General features: G+C 40.6%; 4 protein-coding genes across 5 annotated transcripts; 2 read left to right on the top strand and 2 right to left on the bottom strand.

Moving 5' to 3' along the window:
- The first annotated feature begins 172 nt into the window (after nucleotides 1-172).
- Nucleotides 173-3913, top strand: LOC115627758 (solute carrier family 12 member 8). The gene is made up of 7 exons (XM_030523543.1): nucleotides 173-872; nucleotides 975-1522; nucleotides 1590-1791; nucleotides 1851-2085; nucleotides 2147-2752; nucleotides 2809-2987; nucleotides 3041-3913. Exons 1-7 carry the CDS (start codon nucleotides 640-642, stop codon nucleotides 3198-3200), a joined length of 2163 nt encoding a protein of 720 aa, XP_030379403.1. The 5' UTR covers nucleotides 173-639; the 3' UTR covers nucleotides 3201-3913.
- A 947-nt stretch (nucleotides 3914-4860) lies between these two features.
- On the top strand, nucleotides 4861-10200 carry LOC115627770 (poly(A) RNA polymerase, mitochondrial). The gene is made up of 3 exons (XM_030523568.1): nucleotides 4861-5116; nucleotides 5174-6035; nucleotides 8707-10200. Exons 1-3 carry the CDS (start codon nucleotides 4999-5001, stop codon nucleotides 9596-9598), a joined length of 1872 nt encoding a protein of 623 aa, XP_030379428.1. The 5' UTR covers nucleotides 4861-4998; the 3' UTR covers nucleotides 9599-10200.
- Nucleotides 6088-8095, bottom strand: LOC115627772 (tetraspanin-2A). Of its 2 annotated transcripts, none has more exons than XM_030523570.1 (2): nucleotides 7959-8095; nucleotides 6088-7036 (listed from the first exon to the last, which is right to left on the bottom strand). In XM_030523570.1, the coding sequence occupies exon 2, from the start codon at nucleotides 7025-7027 to the stop codon at nucleotides 6293-6295; it is 735 nt and encodes a 244-aa protein (XP_030379430.1). In that variant the 5' UTR covers nucleotides 7028-7036; nucleotides 7959-8095; the 3' UTR covers nucleotides 6088-6292. The 2 variants fall into 2 exon arrangements, with proteins under 2 accessions (XP_030379430.1, XP_030379431.1); XM_030523571.1 differs by lacking the exon at nucleotides 7959-8095 and adding an exon at nucleotides 7677-7854.
- A 170-nt stretch (nucleotides 10201-10370) lies between the features above and the next one.
- On the bottom strand, nucleotides 10371-13953 carry LOC115627771 (N-alpha-acetyltransferase 30A). Its single transcript, XM_030523569.1, has 4 exons — nucleotides 13363-13953; nucleotides 12300-13256; nucleotides 11986-12231; nucleotides 10371-11701 (listed from the first exon to the last, which is right to left on the bottom strand). The coding sequence occupies exons 2-4, from the start codon at nucleotides 13236-13238 to the stop codon at nucleotides 11537-11539; spliced, it is 1350 nt and encodes a 449-aa protein (XP_030379429.1). The 5' UTR covers nucleotides 13239-13256; nucleotides 13363-13953; the 3' UTR covers nucleotides 10371-11536.
- Between the last annotated feature and the right edge of the window lie 6495 nt (nucleotides 13954-20448).

Genomic DNA, 20448 nt, shown 5'->3' with positions numbered 1-20448 from the left:
GGCTGACAGAAAGTCTAATAGTTCTTCATATTCACATACTTTAATGCAAATGTATCCATAATTTTGTATACAAAAATAATTGCAAATTCTTTAAATATGCACAAGTATGGCACCCCTGACATGCTGTTATGGTTATCGGCAATTTGTGATCGACTCGACAAGAAGTCGTGAGAACCACAACATAGGTATCGATGACAACCAGCGCGGATTTTATATATGAAAATTGCGTTTATTTAACATAACGCGTATTTGCCAAGTGCATTTTCATTCTCGACTATCATTAAAAGTCTATAATGACGCATGCAGCTGCGTTAATGAGCCGTATGTGAACTAAAGTGCTTCTGCTGAACTCCTGCTGTTGTTGTTTTGGTTGTTTGCTTGCGTGGTATTGGATAAACAAGTGTACAAAAAATTATAATAATACAAAACCAACAACAACAACAAAAACGAATCAGTCTACGCCGTGATTAGCAATCACCTGTGAGTCGTCACCTGTGCGCGGTATCAAACAATAGATCAGCAAAAGCCGATGAACAACCACTGACGTTGAAAACGACGACATTTACGACGGCGGTGGTGCGACGGTGACGGACGGTGGGCAACACCAACGCAGCGAAGAGAAAGACGGAGGCGAAGAGTATGAGTAATAGCGTTGAAAGCAACGGCGGCGCAAGACGCACCGTCGATTGGCAGCGCTTTGGACTTGGTGGCGATGACGAGGGTGAGGTCACTGTGGCAAACTTTCGCCAGCGCAACAACAACAATACAGGCGGCTTTGTCGATCTGGGTAATGAATACACCTACGCGGCTGGCGGTCATCATGCATCCGGAGCCAATGAGATCTTTGCTGGCGAACAGGGCGACAAGCCATGGTACGTGTACAGCAGCAGCTATTGATAGTAAAATAACGATTTTGATAACTCTCTGATGACGCACTTGCCAACTGAACTCCGTTTTTCCAACTCTGTCAACAGGTGGCGCTCCAACTTTTTCATATCTCAGCCGGTGCTTTTTGGCACCTGGGATGGTGTGTTCACATCCTGCCTTATCAATGTATTCGGCGTTATTGTGTTTCTCCGCTCTGGGTGGATTGTGGCCCAGGCAGGTATCATTAATGCCGTACTCATAATCTTCTGCACGGTTGTAATTGCGCTGGTCAGCGTGCTCTCGGCCATCGGGATCTGTGAGCGATGCCGCGTGGAGAGTGGCGGTGTTTATTTCCTTATAGCACACACGCTGGGCTCCCGTTTTGGGGGTGCCCTAGGTCTGCTTTATTGCTTTGGTCAGGCTGTCGGGTGTGCGCTAAATGTTATGGGTTTTGGGGAATCCATGGCAGGCCTTGTCGGACTTGCGGGCAACAAGTGGGCCATTCGAGGATTTGCAACGGCTGCTGTGCTGCTTCTGGGCTGCATTAATGTCGCCGGAGTTAAGTGGGTCATTAAGTTACAATTCATTTTGCTAATGATTCTGCTGATATCCGCGTTGGATTTCATGGTTGGGAGCTTTGTGGGCGAAGATCCGGGTAAGTGAGGGCGTGCAGGACCGTTCAACTATGCTTTGGGTAATGTCTACTTTTTTGTTTATTACAGATAATGGCTTTACAGGCTGGGTCAGCAGCAATTTTCTGGATAATCTTTGGCCCAACTATGAAAATGGGTATTCTTGGTTTCGCGTCTTTGGCGTCTTCTTCCCCACCGTCACTGGCGTCTTGTCGGGTATTAATATGAGCGGCGACTTGCGTGCGCCATCTACAGATATTCCGAATGGCACATTGGCCGCCTTTGGAACCTCGTAAGCAATCAATCGCGTAATCAGATGAACAAATTTAACTAAATAGATACCACTTTCAGCACCTTTTTGTATTTGGTATTCGTGCTATTTTTAGGCGCCACGTGCCAACGTGGAGTGCTTCTTAATGACTTCCTAATCTCGGTGAAGGTCTCGGCTATTCACTTTCTGCTGCTCGCTGGCATATACGTGTCTAGCATGTCCTCGTGCCTGGGTGCCATGTACGGCACACCACGTGTTCTGCAAAGCATAGCCAAAGAGAGTGTTATACCGGGCATCGATGCTCTGGGCAAGGGTGTAAGTAGCAAAAGAATAACACTAATTTCCTATAATTATCCTCTCTCTTGCTTGCTTGCAGCGTGGACCCAACAAGGTGCCATTGTATGCAATGGCTGTTGTGGCTATAGTTACGGTATCATTCATCATTGTGGGTGACATAAATTTTTTGGCGCCTATTGTGACAATGCCTTTCCTGATGACCTATGCTTGCATAGACTACTCCTATTTTGCTTTGGCCCAAACTTTTGATATACAGGAGCAGCGCGAGGAACGTTTCCGCATACAGGCCTCAAGTCCAAGCTATGAGACCCGTCGCTATGGCAGCGTTTCGGATGCAGGCAATGACTTGGACCTGCTGTTCCCGGATCGCGTGCGCCACAAAAATCTCCAGAGTCCACAGAATTCACCACTACATCAAACGGCACCCTTGCCGACAGTCACACGTGTGCCTTCCGAACCGTTGGAGCATAATGCTGAGGCGCCAACAACATCTGCACAAGGCCAAGGGCTACCAGATTCCACCGCCCTGGCTATAGATGGCACCAATACGCAAACACCACCAGCCCACGACAGCGGCGAAGTGGAAGATGAGAACGAACCCATTGCGCCCATTCGTCCGCCCATTCATTCCAAAACGAAAAACTGGTATTCTGGTTTCTGCAATCGTTGGGCATCGCTATTAGGTGTAAGTGTATAATGATAATATAATAATTCAAACTGTTCACAGAATTTGTTTTTTAGGCGCTGACTAAGTTGTTAGTGATGTTGCTGGTCAATTGGTATTATGCATTGACCTGCTTCCTGGTGGTCTTCATTGTCTGGTTCTATGTAGGAACAGCCAATCCCGCTGTCAAGCCTGGACTAACGGCAGAGTTCAACTTTTTCGCTTGGCTCAAAAGTGTCATTTTCAGATGTTTCGGGTAAGCATTATTATTGGCTTCACGGAGAGTATTTCTTAATGTGTTTTCTATAGGAAGCGGATGCATGAGTACGAGCAAATTGTAGTGACACCTTCCTGTCCGGGCGTGGATCTGTCGCCCACCCAGCTCAATGATGAGAATGAAGATTTTCATCCGCGTCCCAACTATCATCATTCGTCGGTGATCGAAGGTCGCCTGATTGATGATATATAGGGCGGAAATCTGGGTAAATGCCGAGTGTGCGGCTGTGGAAAGCAATATTTTTCAGTGCATTTTCTAAATATTAAATTATATATATATATATTATAACTATAGTATATATATATATATAAATATATAAGTGTATGTAAGCATATCCTACATAGGTGCTTGTGTGTGGAAGCCTAGGCATTGTAGGCACATAATGTTTAGTCCACAATAGACACATGCTAACAATTCTGCGTTTTGGGGCACGCACAGACACCAAAGCACACTACCTTTATAACCCATCTTCCCCTCGTCCTCTGCATTATCAACCTCCCATACTCACTTTAGCCCGCGCACAGTGCAGTTTTAGCTAAAAGCGTTAAAAGCTAAACTAAAAAAAAAAAAAAAAAAATTAATTTTATAAACTAATTTATTAGATTTTAATTTAAAAATTGCTTTTAATGTGTTCCTTTTTGTCGGTTAATTTTTTTTCCTAATTAAGTGTGTAATTTTTTAATGTAATTGAGAGCCTGTAAATTTGTTGCTAATAGGTATGTTTCCGTAAGTTTTGTATCGTCTCAAAGCACACACAGCATATTTGAGGAAACATATGTGATACTGAGATAATAAGTAAACAACCAAAACACAAAACAAATTTGAAATTGGCGCGTTTGCGTTTAACACACACACACTTTCATACAATGTTGAAAAAACAAAAGAACATGTGAGTTTAATTTATATAACACATTGTTTACTTTGAATATAAAGAATACAATAGATACACATACAAATTTACTTAATAATTATTAACAATGAAAATATGAATATGTTTGATTAACAAGACGGCAAAAAACAACAAAAAAAACCACGGCAACTAAATACGCAGAAGGAGCCAGCCCGCCCTTTTTATAAGAAATATGTATTGAACTGCAACTACACATAATTATTAAACAAAAGCTACATCTACTAATTGTACCAAATATCAACAATATTCGCAAATATACAAATATCCCATATTGTTTAATTAAATAGATACACACATATACACAAAATACTTGGCAATGCGCGTAATATTTTGAAAATATACAAAGCGTTTTACTTTTGTATGTAGCATAAATTAATCATAGTTATACAAAAACAAAGTCTAACATGTAAACAAATTAAACTAAATGAAATTTATATATATACTATATATGTGTACGTACATCATAACAAAAGAATAAAATCTGTATTTAAACAAACCAATTGTTTGACTTTGGGAATGAACTAACGGCTAATTACCGGGACAATCGATAGCTCGATAATAGAGAATTTAACCATTTGTAATTTTCATGGCTAAGCTTTCATTCAGCTAAAATAAATCATTTGGTAAATAAGACTGGGCATCAATTAAAATACTAAACAAAATGCAAATAAATAAAACTGTTATTAAGCCAAATTTCATTGTGTACAATTATCAAACTGAGAAGTGTACAACAATCGATCACAATGGATGTGTGTTTCTATAATATTGTGGGCACATTGATATTGTTCATAAATCTTCAGTTCCCTTTTTTGTATTTATGTACATCCAACATAAAATTCTTTACGCACGTTGCTAAAATAAAACTTAGCTTTATTTATTTACACAACTTCGGCAGCCCTGGCATCAGCTGTAGAGCTCTGGCCGAACAGCTGTGTGCTCTAACCTCAAACACACCGACTTACCAACTGGTGGAGGCGGCCTGCGTGCAAAGCAATACACAATTGTACCAATTTGCTACAAAAACACTGCATTTACAGCTACATGAGGATATTCTAGTCGAACGGAACATTCATTTATGACATGAACAACCTAATGCGTAGAGCACAGCAAGTACAATATTGGCGTAAATATTGCATAAAACAATGCGCAACGAAAACAGCGACTGGATCCGAATTTGGGGCTATTCCAGCATCCAACAGTAACACATACTGCAATCTTTGAAACAGCCTATATGAGCTTTGTCTGTTCATTTCAGCCAGGCCCAACTATGACGATTTCATTGGCAAGCGCCAGCAGCAGGCACAGCGCAGCATTCTCGTTCAAGTGAGCTCTGAGAAATCTTACCCAGAATTGTATAACTACTGCAGCAGTTTCGGGAGCATCATCAACGCCCAACATTACTGCGTACGACATGACGATGACCTACACTATATTCTGCTGGAGTATGCGAGTGCCGGAGAGGCTTCAGCTGCCATCGATGCAGGCGCCTACAGTGCCGAGCTGAGCGGCGTGCCAGTGCGTTCTCCATTTTTGTGGTTCAGAGCTGCAGCAGCAGGAGGGAAACGAAGCGCTAAGTTGGCTGCAGCTTCGGCCACGTCGCAGCCACTACTTCCACTGGACGGCACTAGGCAGCTGGATAGTGGGCTTTTGCATTCATTGCTGCGTGGCGCTGGAAATATTGAGGAGCAGGTCTTGTTGTTGCATAAGCACACCCAGCTGAACGATCTGGGCGTGCGTATGCGTTTTCTGGCCGCACTGCAGGTACAACAGGCCGTCTCCGGCATGTTTCCCGAAGCGCAGGCGCAACCCTTTGGGTCTTCAGTGAATGGCTTTGGGAAAATGGGCTGTGATTTGGATTTAATTTTGCGTTTCGACCGCGAGCCCATCCCGAGTAATGCGCCTGCGGGAGAACCCTCGCGTCTTATTTACCACACCAAGGAAAATCTAAGCAATGGTCGCTCGCAGACGCAACGCCAAATGGAGTGCATTGGAGACATGTTGCATTTGTTTTTGCCTGGCGTCTGCCATGTGCGTCGCATCCTGCAAGCCCGTGTCCCTATCATCAAGTATCATCATGACCATTTGGATCTGGAGGTAGATCTCTCGATGAGTAATCTGTGAGTATGACATAACTCATTTCTCATTTAGGAAACAAAAATTACCGATAAGTTTTTTATTTGTTACGTTCTCTTGCGAAACGTCGCAGTTTTTAATAGTATTTTATTTTATTGTACTTATTGTTCGAAATGGAAACTTAATCAAATATTAAGGATATGGAAAAAGGCAACGCGTCGCCGTCATTGCCGTCGTCGTTCATACTGCTACTTGTCCTGTTAACTTAGCTTACTAAATGGCTCCAAAATGCTCCGTCCGCTCAATGCCTATAATTACTGGCTTCCTCCTCCTCCTTCTTAACGGCCTGAACCAGTATAAAACTCATGACAGCGCAAATGACATTGAGTAGAGCCAGCGACATGGCCAGCGCCACAATCCAAGAAGTCTTGGTTTCAAAGAACCAAGTCAGCTCATCCACACATCCATTGAAAAAGGCATTGCCACTAACAGTGTCGCGACATGAACTGGGCAACGGCTGCCGCAGGTCCAAATAGTCCCACGGCCCAGTAGCGCCACAACAGCCAATGTTTTCCTGTATCATGGTCAGAACATAGTTTGAATATGTGTACTCCGATGAGGCCACAAAGCGGTACAGCGAATCCTTCAACAGCGGCTGCAAGCTCGAGTGCATTGTGCTGAATTCTAGCAAAACAGCCGATCCAACTGTTCCAACAATGAACCCAAACACTTGTGTTCCAATAAAAACGAACAATGCCAGAGTATTCTCCATCAGCGCACTGAGACAGCCCAGAAAGCTGACTGCCATCATAATGATGCTGATGCCAATGAGCACGTAGACGCCAATGTAGAAAGACTGGGCCTCCAGGATACGCAACCAGTCATTGAAACCAGGCTCGGCGCGCAGCCAGACGGTCAAGGCGAAAAGGGCTGTGGCCAGCATCCAAGCGACAATGTTGAAGCAGAACAGCGTGTACTTGACACAGCCGATTTGCTTCTCTAGTTTCTCATCGGAGGCAGCGTAACCGATTCCCATTTTCAAAGACTGTTGGGAAGAAATTTATTGGAACGAAAAAAAAGAGAGTTCTATTTGAATTAGATTGCCTTTATTCTACGGTTCCGTGATATACTCTTATACTCTCAGCCCCTCTGCGTACTCTTAACCCCAACTACGTTCTGTCTTGCAATTAGGAAATATCACGTATTATTTAATTGTTTCATTCCACGAAACCAGTCGTTGTCTCGTTTTTTTTTTAAATATCTATTACGATCCTTCTTCATTCTTTCCGCCCATTTGAGTCACCTGTAAAGCTTTTTTCTCGCCAACACATTTATTAATCACGACCCTCAATGCTTTGGCTTTTATAATTTACTCATAAGGCCTCCACCCAAACAACCCACCGACCGACCCACCAACTTGTTCTTATCAGCGTTGTGTTTAGCAAATAGTGTTATCAAGTGTAGGCTTCTTACTACTACATGATTAATACAACTTCCATTGCAACACCCATTGAAAAATTATCCATGTGGTTTCCTTTCCGAAGACACCTGCAAACCATTTATGGACCTCGCACCCACGTCTGTGGTATTCTCTGGCTCTACACAAAAATATAAATATGTTTTTGTATTTAGGAATACTAATAATAAAAATATTACATCCACTTATATTTTTCCATAACACACACCTTTTTAAACTAATTCTGGCCTTCTGACGCTCTCCAATGACATTCTTATCTTCCACACAACTTAACTTGAATTGTAAAAATAATACGTGTAATATTTCAATAACTAAACATTTTTACTTTATACAATTTAAAGCCGTTAAAGTTTTTAAATGTTTTCTTAAGCCACGCCCCGTAATTTCCGTCTTCCTTTTTGTTTCTTCACTTATATAAGTAAATTTTTTACATGTAGGCTTGACATTTTACTTAATTGCTTTAATTTTTCATTATTTAAAATTCAATCACCTTTTAATGAATCGCAAAACAAACAAAAAAAAATAATTTTTTAACCGTTATATTGTCGTTTTGGACAACGTAGCTCCGTTGGGTTCGTTCGTTCAAATCGTTTTGTCTAGTTTGGAAAACCTCGAGAGCTAGCAAACTGAACGATCGCTGGAAACAACAAAACTTTTACTATATGTGTTAGTGGCTATGATGACAACATTAAAGGCGTACAGTTTAACGGGTCGTAAATGGTACAGAGAGCCGCAGATAAGATATGAAAAGCTCTTCCAGAGCATTGGCTCAGATAAGATAAGTTGGGAACGACAAAAAGCGAAAAACTGTAGCAGGTAGTATGACAGGTGCGATTGCTAAATTACATGTAAATACGCGTATGTGGTTGAAATCGCTTTTCCATTCTCTCTCTCTCTCTCTCTCTCGCTATCTCTCCGTTTCGTGGGCCCCATTATCTTTCGATTGGGGCATTGCGCAGGTGAATCAGTTTTAAAGCTGGCATGCCAATGCTTATGATTCACAGGTCGAGTTATTCATGGAAGGCACTGATAAGACAAGATGTTGCACTTATATCCGGTGTGGTGTGGTCAGTTCCCTAAATGGGCCACCCCCTTGCCCTATAATCGGCGACTTGACAAACCCAAGGGTGCTTCTATCTTTCCTAATCCAACGCAATGGGAAACTGTAGACTTTAAGCGTTTACGCATTTCTCTCACTTGTTGGAGCATTTCAATATAATTATTTTCTTTCATTACAGCACCGGCTTCTACATGTCCGAGCTGCTTTACATGTTTGGGGAGCTGGATCCCCGTGTCCGTCCCCTCACCTTCAGTATACGTAGATGGGCGCAGGCCAGTGGCCTCACAAATCCATCTCCAGGTCGTTGGATCAGCAACTTTTCGCTCACATGCTTGGTCATGTATTTTCTGCAGCAGCTTCGCCAGCCCATACTGCCCGGAATCAACGCGCTGGTGAAGTGCGCCAGCGCCGAGGACGTGCGCATAACAGAAGATGGCATTAACTGCACCTTCGGACGGAACTTTGAACAGATTGGCTTCCGGAGTCGCAATACGAGCAACCTCAGTGAACTGCTGTTGCAGTTCTTCGAGTTCTACTCGCAATTTGACTTCCACAATCGTGCCATCTCCCTAAACGAGGCACGGGCGCTGGCCAAGCCCGATCACTCGGCGATGTACATTGTGAATCCGTTGGAACAGGTTCTGAATGTTAGCAAGAACGTGAGTCTGGAGGAGTGCGAGCGGCTTCGCATCGAGGTACGCAATGCTGCCTGGTTGCTCGAGTCGGAGGTAGAGAATACCACGTTGTCCGAGAGTGAACGCCAAGAGACGGCCTGGGGTCTGCTCAATCTGTTCAAGAATCCCGAGAAGGCCATTATACGGCCGAACATGTTCTTCAAGCCGCGCATGGTCGAGGTGAGCGACCTCTTCGACAAATCCCAGACGATTGACCCACCCATCACCTACAAAAACACGACGGTCCGACAGCAGATCCAAAGCATCAAGACGGCCACTCGCAACGAGCTGAAGCAGCTACGATCTTCCACTTCCACCACCACTTCGACGGCGACGACAGCTGCGGCAGTAACAGCAGCGTCAACGTCCAGCAACAAGGGAAAACGGAGCAGATGAGGGCCATTGGAGGTCCTTGCTGCCTGTGTGTCTGTATGTAAATAAATTGTAGAGGTGGTTCCGGATCTAGGAACTTATTTTTGACTAGCGCCAGCACATCAATTTAGTTATTCCTAATTGTTGTTCATAATTGTTAAGCGTTGCACATCCGATTGCAACTTACTTATGTAGTCTATATTTTTATAATAGTTATGTTTAGGTTTGTCACGGCTCTGCAATATGTTAGGGAGTTTCTCTATTTCAAGTATTGTAAGCTGTATTTTTCAAAAAAAAAAAGAAATTAAACCAAAAAATGCATTAATTAATTAGTTGCTTAATATGCACATGGAAGATTAAGTGAAATGGAAAGAATCGCCTTCTACTCATTCGTTTTATAGAAAAGCGACACAGCTATTAAAAGCTACTTCTAAAACAAATGGAGCTCAACATTCTCTTCAAAGCAGTTTTAGAAATACTTTATAATGAGGGAACCTTGAGAAAAAAATGTTTTTAATTTGAGATCAATTGAGGTGACAAGTTTGAGTTTTATAATTTAAAAAACATCCATATTTTCGTTGAGTGCGAAAAATTAACTTGAGAAACCACACATTTTTTAAAAATCCCAGAGAAAGCTGCAGAAACTGGGAAATAAAATTTGAATTATGTAATCCCTCTTTATTGTTTTTTGTTTTGAAAATTTCTTTGGAAACACTAGAGGCTGACTTACATAAATAATATCAATTACATCAGAGTTTATTTTCTTCATCTAATAGGACAGAAAATCGCCTGCAATAAAAACAATTACCAGGGAATTTGATTATTCTATTCAATTTCGAGATATCCTTTGCAATCGGACTCAATTCACAATTCAATTTATTTCAGTTGACATATAATTATATTTGTGTTTTTTGTTTTAAATATATTTGCCGCAAAGTCTTCTCTCTAACAATGCGCCTTTGTTGCGTGAGATGCGGACCTTATGATAAGAAAAGGCGCATTCGAAATTTAAATATACATAGACAATAGAAAAAGAGAACAGGTTGTACAATAATTGCGTTACATTTTTAACTAGTTTCGTTTTTCGTCTTCTCCTCCCTCTCTTTTCCCTCTTTTCATTTTAAATGTGGTTGATCAGCACGCAATTTTATTTAACATACATTATTAATATACATTTATGTATATATTTATAACGCTATATAAATGTCTCAGTATTTGTTTTCTTTTCTTATCCATCTTTCCGTTTGTTCCAATTTATTTGATATACATTGACATACTGTGTTTATGCATGTAATTATAAATGTTGATTCTTCCGCTTGAGTTCTTTTAGTTTACAAAATGTTGTACAATTACATAATCGGTATGTCGCATTTCTGATGTATCAGTTAGTGGTTGCTTGTTTCTCTATACATGTTGTGGACTTTTTAATGTACATAACTAATTACTGGCTTATGCATTTAGGTATTTATGTATTATGTATGTAAATCACGTATTGCATACAAAATTGCATATGTATCATTTGTTTGTGTCTGTCTTCTTTCTTTTTCCCTTTCGCTTAATTGTTATTGTTGCTTTTTGTGTATGTGTGTGTGTGTTTGTCGCAATGCGTTTGCTTGAAGGAAAGCATAAAATAAAAATAGCAATAATAAAAAGTTGGATTACATTACTAATTAACATTTAGGGAATAGTGCCCTAGATGGTAGGTACAAAAAAGTTTGCCATTTGCCAAAGGTTGACAATTTTCAGAGGACAAAGAACAGAAAATAGTTGGTACACAGTGCAGTTTTAAATCTTAAATATTTATAAATAAAAAATAATAATAAAAAAAACACATATTGGGGTTCTTTTGTATGTATCAACTTATTAATTGGCAGAGACAGTGGCGACGGCACACAACAACTCAGGCTACAACTCCAGCGGCGGCAATTCCTAAACAACAATTTCAACAGCAGGCGGTCGGACTCATCTGAACCACAGTTTAAGGCGTAGGGCGTCCACGCCATTGAGATAGTAACGAAATAGTCGCTTATCACGCACAAAGCCCAAATTTTCGTACAAACGCAGCGCCGGCTCATTGCGCATTTCCGTTTCTAGCACCACTTCGTCAGCATTGTCCGCCAGCATGGCCTGCAAAAATAAAGGGCTCAATATTCTTAACAATAAAGTAATCAATTAGTATACACACTGAATATTTCTCAAGCAATATAATATATAAGTAATTTACACTTTTGACCAATTAGAACTGAATTTCATTAAACTTCTTTAGCAAGACGAAATTATTAACAAATATGCGCATTATTCAGAGCTTTTAGAAAACTTTTTACAACGCCCGCGCGCATATTAGAAATGTAATTTTGGTAGAAGCATGTGTCATGTAATCGGGCCGATTTCACTCCAACTTCAATACTAACCTCGATGGCCTTCGTGACGAGCGTGGTGCCGATTTTGAGCTTACGATACTCCTTTCGCACCGCCAACATGGCTATATAGCCGCGACGCACATTCATATGCATGTCCAGCTTGCATACAATAGCGCCGACATACTGATTCTCGTGCGCAGCTAGGAAACATAAATTTGGCCAATTGTATATAAAGTAGCGATAAGTGTATATTGAATATGGTTCGGAAAGCTCGGCCTGTATTAGGCGCATGATGTCCTGCAGAAGATGTTGTTTGAGAGTATTATAAATTAAATAATATTTATGGTTAATTGTCTTAGTCTTACATGCATCTGATGTTCAGCTTCGAATTCCTTGTAGACAATTTCGTCAGCTGCAATAGCAAGCGGGGACGATTCCATAGCAGTCGATGGCGTCTCAGTGGCCTGGCTTGTGGGTGGTGATGGTGTTGTAGTGAGTGGCTCCTGTTTGGCTCTGGCAGCTGCTGCCGCTGCTGATGTGGTGGGCGTGTCATCCGATGTGATGCTCCCCGTCGCTGTTGTCGCCTTCGCTGTTGTCTTTGTGGTTGTTGCTGTGGTTGTTTGTGTATTGGCAGTGCTCTTACTTGTGGCTGTAGTCGCTGTGCTTCTTACTGGTGTGGCAGCGGCAGTTGCTGATGCTTCCGATTCTACTTCTGATGACCCTGATACGGCTGGTGTTGCTGTTGTTCGGTTATGGCAGTTTTGCTCGTGGCTTGACTTGGCGGCTTGTTTGTTATTGTTTTTCGCCTTGCCGTGGCTGCTTTTGCTATTGTTGTTGTTTTTGCTGATTTTACTTAAATCATTGTTGTTGTGATTGTTTCGGTTGCTGCTACTGCAAATGTTGTTGTTATTATTGTTGTTGTTAATGTGATTGTTATTGCTGGAAGCACTTTTATTGCCATGCCCATTCATTTGCACAGTCGCTGTTGTGGCAGGAGCTGAAACGGATGCAGGCTTGGATGCAGCAGTTGCAGTTACAACAGAAGCCTCAGCACTGTTCCCATGTCCGTTGCATAGGTGCAATTGCTGCATTGCGCCATCCAGGGCTACAATCTTTGCCGCATCGCTGTCATGGCCATTGGGCTGCTCATCTTCATCTCCTCGGCCATCTTCAACGATAGATTTACGTTGTTGTTGTTGCTGCTGCTGTTGGTGTTGCTGTTTCTTCTTGTTTCTGTACTTCTTTTTGGAGGACGATGAGGATGTGCCACTCGCTGCTACTGCCACCGTATCCGTATCTGCCATGGCTGTGCAAGTTGCTTCCTTTACAAGAGAGTAGGAACAATGATTATTAGCTTCAACACTTTTAATACACCCACAATCAGATGCACGTGTGTGTGTACTGAAGAGAGGGTCACGGCATCCTTACCTGCACCTCCTATAGCCACTGCTGGTGCTTCTGCCAAGATATGCGTCTTTCCCTTTTATATTTCGATCAACCCTATTGTAAATGTCTTTGATTAAACTGTAGAACCAGCAACTTAAGAAAAAATTCACTTTTATTTCTGATTATATTTCACACACTCGCGGTGTCAGCAAGCAGCGCACACACCAGCAGACACACACACACATGCACACAACAGCCGTCTTCCGCACTTTTGTTCCGTATACGGTGTGGTTTTTCTTTGCTTTATTCGCATGCGTTCGAACCTACGCAAGACACACAAATTTATATATAAATGTATGTATGTATATGTATGCTCGTATACATATACATATGTACCTACATACACATGTAGGTATGTGCAAGCTATATATGCATGCTAAATTATGTAAAAAAAATTGTATTTTAAACCCGCAGATTGTGAATATATCTGGGGCTTGGAGTGATATTGCGTGCTAGCTTTTCTTTTCTTGGTTTTTCTGTTTTTCGTTTTTAGGTCGCACAGCGAGCAAATTCAGTTTCTTCTACTGCTATGAATAAAATCACACACACACGGACCCACCAACACAAGCACGCAAATCAGCTGTCAACCACGGCCAGTGTGCCTGTTAGTGAGCAGATGGCATTTACCAGCACTGCGCAAAAGTGAATGTCAATTACCAGCACGTCTTCTGCATTAAATCATCGCTACCTGAATTTCTGGCAACGCCAAGACGAGAAAGAATAGCTTTTTAACTGGAGGGCTTTGAATGGTATTTTTAACTTTCAATAGACATTTTAAATCTGGGATTTTGGTAAGGATGTGATAAAGCTTTGATCTAAAATATGTATAAATAACGTGTAGTTGCTATATGCAGAATAAATGAGAAGCTAGTTTTGCTGAAATCATTTAAAGCAAACCATTAAAAAAAGCCTGCCTACGATTACCTGCTATCAACAGTTTTTTTGTTGCTATCGAGCATGAAAATGCACAAAAAGAAGCTCAAAATGGGAAGCGCATAAAAACCATAGCATACACGTTTGATCTTCGAGTTCGTAGGTAGCCCTGAATATTGTTACTATCGTCTGTTTAGATATACATAATGCAAAACTAAAAAAAAAAAAAACAAAAACAATAGGTTTCAAAACATGTTTTATTTATTTTATTACGATGATCGACCTGTGGGATCGACAAATTTTGAAAAATATGTGGGTATATGCGAAGAAATACAATTTATTGGAAGCTTAAGCAATTTCTCAGACAATAGAAAATTTGTTGAGAGTAGCGAGTAGAGAATAAATTCTCTTCAAAACTCTGCAGGTCCTAAAGACTCTAATAAGAAGGTTTTCCCAAATTAGGGGCAACATTTCCCGAAATAATATATATATTTTTTTATTTTGAACGCAATCAATATTTTATTGAAATTTTCGTTAAATTCAACTCAAATCATTTTTGAGTGTATTTTAAAGCGTTTATATTGTAACAACAATTCTTAGAATGATCCACATTTTTTCTCGATGCACAACGCTCGGTGAGAGATGAAAAGAAATTCAAAGGCGGTCAAGTTTTATTATTTATTTTAGTTGCGTTTGGTTTGAATTAAGTGCTGAGCTTAAGTTGCTGCTCCGCGCTGAGCGCGTTGTGTTTGGTTGCTTCCTGCTTGAGCTGCTCTCGAGCCAATTGACGACTGTTCGAATGCTCGAATATTTGGCTAGTGGTTGCTAGCTCCTTTGAGCCGAGTTGCGTGCGGTTGTGTTTCAAATTATCTCAACCTGTTGTTGTAGTAGCTGGATTATGTAATCGACGCACGAGCTGCCGCTGAAGCTGCGTCTTAAGCGATTTTCATGCCATTTCAATATTGATGCCAAAACGAAACAAAGTTATAAAAAAAATAAATTAAGGCAAAATAGTAGTTGGCCTTTCACTTGGTCGACAGTAACAGGCTGAGCAGCGAGCCATGCCTATGCACTTGACGGCTTCGCTTCTGCATACTCTGCATTAACACTGAGCAGCGGTTAAGGTTACACGCCAGATCAGTAGTACAACAGCACATCAGTAGCTCCACCCGCTCCTCTTTGCGCTACCAAAACCACTTAATAACAATTAACAATTCGCTACGGCATTGATTGGCTTTAATGCGCCCACAAATTAGTTGACAGTCCAACAAATCAAAAAATCATAAAAACTCGCACATCACATGCAATAAAATGCTTTATGCTCTGCCTCCGTCTCTTTGGCATCGCTTTTCTTTGGTTTTCTTTGCTTTGACATCATTTCATTGTCACCTCATACAAAAGACTTGGGCAACGAACTTGGCATTGTAAAACGCTTGAAGTTACAGTTGCGGCATTAGGCGCGCTTATTGTCGGAAATAGAGCAATGCAACCCACACACACACATACATACTGTATAGGTTTGGCATAAGAAATGATGCAAGAAGTAAAGCGCAACAAATTGTAGCAGTTGAGAATTCAAATTAGACTAATTGCCCCGCCTTCCCAATTACGTGCTAAATTAGTCAACTTTTGATTGCTGTTACCACACACATACAGTTTTGTCGATTGAATAATTTGGTTTCTGGAATTTGCATACATATGTTACAACAGCAACATGAGCAACAACAACAACAACAAGAAGCTATACTCGAATTTTGTTTGTTGTCTGTTTCACTTTTATGACAAATAACCAACCAAACCAAAAACAACAAAATTAGCAAAGCAAACAGCAAATAAAGCCATGTGGAGAAAGTGAATGGCCGCGCCACAAAAAGGCACATACACATGCATACATACATACATACATTCATACGTAGTATATGAATATGTCCATGCAGATCGCTTGAACAAGCAGAAAGAAGAAGCGTCTCTGAGGCTGCAACCCGCTTATCACCACCGCTTAAGCGACCCTCCAGCACAATTTTTGCAAATATCCGTACATGAATACGTAAATATATACATATACGAGTACATAGTATGTTTGTTTGCTTGTACGTATGTGTTACTCTCCATGTCCATGCTAGGGACGAAACTCAATACATACACACACTTACAGTCGACACAAACAATTAAGATCCGGACTGTTTAGTAATTATTTGGATGGAAAGTATTGGCCATCAAGAATTTGTAGACAAAAGTTGACAATTGATTCAATGTTGAAAATGAATTCTAAATTATAACATTTACGTAATTTGCTATTATAATGTACAAGTATCTTATTTCCATCATTGGGGCTTGTTCTGTTTAGAGCAACAGATTTCTTCGATCATTCAAAATTTTTAAAAAGACATCCGCCACAAATTGTAAGAATAGAAATATCTTAAATATAATGTTTGCTTTACTTGATACTTTGATCTTTATTTTGCATTTTGTGAGTCCAAAGAGTCAAAAATCTTGAACTACAGTGCAGGATTGTAGCAGGAAAGGCATCCTTCTATCTTCCAATACTATTCCATGTCACGTGAACAAAACAGCTCGAATTTGAGGGATTATACGTATACTCGTATGCATTATTTGGAGTGATTGTAGGGAACTCATTTTTAAAAATTGAATGCAAATACGTACATATATATGAAAAGTTTACTGAAAATATCTTTGTAGCAATAATTTAATGATACTTATTTAAAATTAACACCAACTGTTGGCAAATTGAAAACAGCATGATGAAGAATAATAGCTTTTTTATAGTTCCGCAGGAGGTAGGAGCTTAGATTTCTTTGCGATTTATGACCCAATAGGCATTTAATGCACAGCTGAATGACTTGGTAGACGTGAACTTAATTGCTGGTTTTCCGACACATGATTTTCATTAGTTTTCGACCTCGCTCGTTGACATGGCTCATTGGCTTAGACTGTGCCAAAGCAATTTGCATTTTGGTGCGCACATTTATGGCACGATGTGTACGAGTATGTATGAATTATGTTTGTGCTAAATTTACCAACATAGGTGTGCTGTACTATTGACTGGCCAGTCATGTAGTCGTTGCTCCTCAATCGTCACTCGCCGGCGCCTTTGTCATTTAAACGCCAAGTGTTGCAATTCATGTGCAAAGTCAAAGCGCAAGCGCAACAAGCATTTCGGAAAAACCAGGCAAGCAAACAGGCACATAGACAGACAGACAGACAGTCTCAGCTGCACGCACTCAGCACACGGCACACAGAGAGACATTTAAGCATTTAACACGGCTGAGAAGCGCGTTTTAAATTTGCCGCGTCAGCATCAAATTGTGTCACATGCTGTCTCGCAAAAGGCCAACAGCGACACAGTCACTGGCTCGTTGGCTAAAAGGCAACTAAGCCAAAGACAAACAATTACTATTGCTATTGCCATTGCCTTTGTTGCTGCTCTAGCTATCATCGTTGTTAAGGTAATGTGCAACGTTTTTCTGTAACAAATTGTTGCCAAAATTATTTGAATTATTTCGAGCACAATAAACAAAACAACATGTGAAATTCAAATTGGCATTGCGCAGAACGTCACTTCATCAACATTATGGCTAGAATGGAAACTACTCAGCGCAGAGTTCATAAATTCAAATACGAATTAGAGAGTAATCTAAACATTATATAAACTCGTATTGGCATGGGTTTAGGGACGAGAATGTAAAACGCTGTTAACAAATTTCAGTTATGAATGGCGATCAACTAAGCTTATAATTGAAATCATTTAACAATTGAATTTGGAAGGAAAAACTGACAACAGCCGCCCTTAAGTCCCAAGACAAGTTGAAGATGTTGGTGGAAATACTATATATATTTTATCAATCAAAGAAGAAAGAGTTAATTTTTTTATAACCCGGCCGGTGCATAAATAATTGGACTCTTGTCTAGAAGCAAACGATTGAGGCAAGCTGCTGCAATCAACACATTCAATCCACCAATTAATCAATCAATCAAAGTGCGTTGAAAAATCAAATTAAAGCGCCTCAGAAAAACTCAACGCATTGATGTCTTGATGGATAGATCGTTTTTATAGCGACGCGGCGGTCCAGTGCAATGCAATGGAATGCCTCCAGAAACAAACAAACATGCATCAAATGTAGAGCGTGTAATGGTAATGTGAGTGGCGTTTATATATGTTCGTATGCATATCGGACGACTCATTATGCAACAAAAGCGAAGCAACAACGTAACAAAAAAATCAAAATGAAAATCAATTCAGATTTCAGTCGATGGTTTTGATTGAGGCGCTCACAACAAATCAAATGCGTCCCAAGATGCGTTTCATAAAATATGAAGAAGTGGCCCAGACAGTGAGAGATAAAGGCAGACAGCGAAAAAGAGGAAGAGGTGGGGAGAGAGAGAGAAAGAGGGAGAGAGCGGGAACCGCGAAAGCTTCACTTGATTAACTGTTAGGCGAAAGAAGAGGCTACAAGAAAGTAGAAAAGCAAACACATCAAGGCAACAATAATGCATTTGATTGACAATCTCCGATAGATAAACCTGCTGGCTTGTTCACAAATCTTTAGAATGTAGCCACGATCTGAGCTGATGGGGGAGCGGCAAGAGGACGGCTTAGACAGCGATAGAGCAGACGCTCATGGCTCGCAGGTGCAGTTGGTCAAGGCAAGCGACCCAGTGCCATAATAATCATAAACACTATAATACCAAAAACAAAGGCAGATTGTGATAGAAACAATAACAATTACAACAACGACCAGAGAAAAACTATGTATCTTGAGGTCCAACGAATCTGTAACACTCTTCATATTGTGAAAACGTTTGATTCTTTGCTCTGATGGCTATTAAGGCAACGAAGTTCGATTCTTTTGGATGTAAATGATATTTCCATTCAAACGATGAAATACTTGTACCATCGAAAGAATCGTATCTAGTCTGAGACTTTGTTTTGTAAATGAGATGTAAATGATATTTCCATTCAAGCGATTAAATACCTCCGAAAAAACTCAAACATTCCCCCTAAACATAAAGTTATGCTGCGGTTGTTCATTTTGTCTTAAAGATTACAAAACTGATTCTATTACTAATTCTGTTTGTACCCTGCGTTGCTCTAAAAATTATTAAAATTTTATCATAATTGCTTAAATTTATGTTTATCTTAAAACCCAAAATAATAAACATTTCCTTCAAACACTATTCTTATACATATGTCTAGGAGATCATTAGATGCATGATGGATTCAACGAACGGAATGACAGGCCTTAGTAAAGAATTTTTTGATCAGTTGTTTTCAAACAATTATTGGGAGCAGTTCTTTATGTCGATGTGAAAGTCTTGGAGCTCCTTTATGTTGGGTCTTTTTATTGAATATACTTGTATATACATACGTACAGGCCACACAAAATGGTGATCCCTTCTTGAATTTATAGAAAACTTGATATTTGCTTGATTTATTAAACCCATTATTTTTGAAGTTTCTCTTAAGTTTTTTATTGTTGTAAGCTAGGATAGTGCTAAACCAATAAATAATCAGCTATAATACCATATTCAAGAGCGTAGTGATCACATACAAGTATGTATAGTAGCCGTCCATATCGTGTGTGATGCAAACTTTTGCGACAAAGGCAAAATACACGCTTGTAAAGGGTAGACCCGATGCCGACAACAGCCTTAGTTTGTCTGAACTTAGGACAGCGCCAATTAATTTGCTACGCATATGATAAATGCCTTAAGTTCAGAATCTGCTTTAACTCTCCCCTCCCTCCCCCTCGCACACCCCACCAAGCTGCGCTTGCAGACGTTGCGTTCGATGCCGCTTTTGGAGCGCTTTGCCCGAACCGCTCTCTTTCGAAATGCGCGCACGCGCACGCGCACTCAACGCATTACAGTTAAGCGACTGCGACGGCAACGGTGGCGGCAACAGCGACAGCGACTGAGGCGACAACAGGCTGGAACGTTCAGTACAATTCGAACGCTCATTGAAAATGGTCTGAAAGTCGCGCATGCGCCAAGTCTCGTTGTCGTAAAGCAGCCCCAATAACAACAACACCACCAGACGGCAGTTGAAAAGTCGAAAAATATCAATTTTGAATACTTGCCCGTTTCCAGTCGCTTGTGCCAATAATATACACACACACATATATATATTGTTGTTGTTATCGCTTGGTTCGGTTCGGTTCGGATCGATATTGTGTT

This window comes from Scaptodrosophila lebanonensis, unplaced genomic scaffold, assembly GCF_003285725.1.
Source record: "Scaptodrosophila lebanonensis strain 11010-0011.00,11010-0021.00 unplaced genomic scaffold, SlebRS2 tig00000098-arrow-pilon, whole genome shotgun sequence".
NCBI lineage: Eukaryota > Metazoa > Arthropoda > Insecta > Diptera > Drosophilidae > Scaptodrosophila > Scaptodrosophila lebanonensis.
This window is presented reverse-complemented; position numbering and strand designations above follow the sequence as displayed.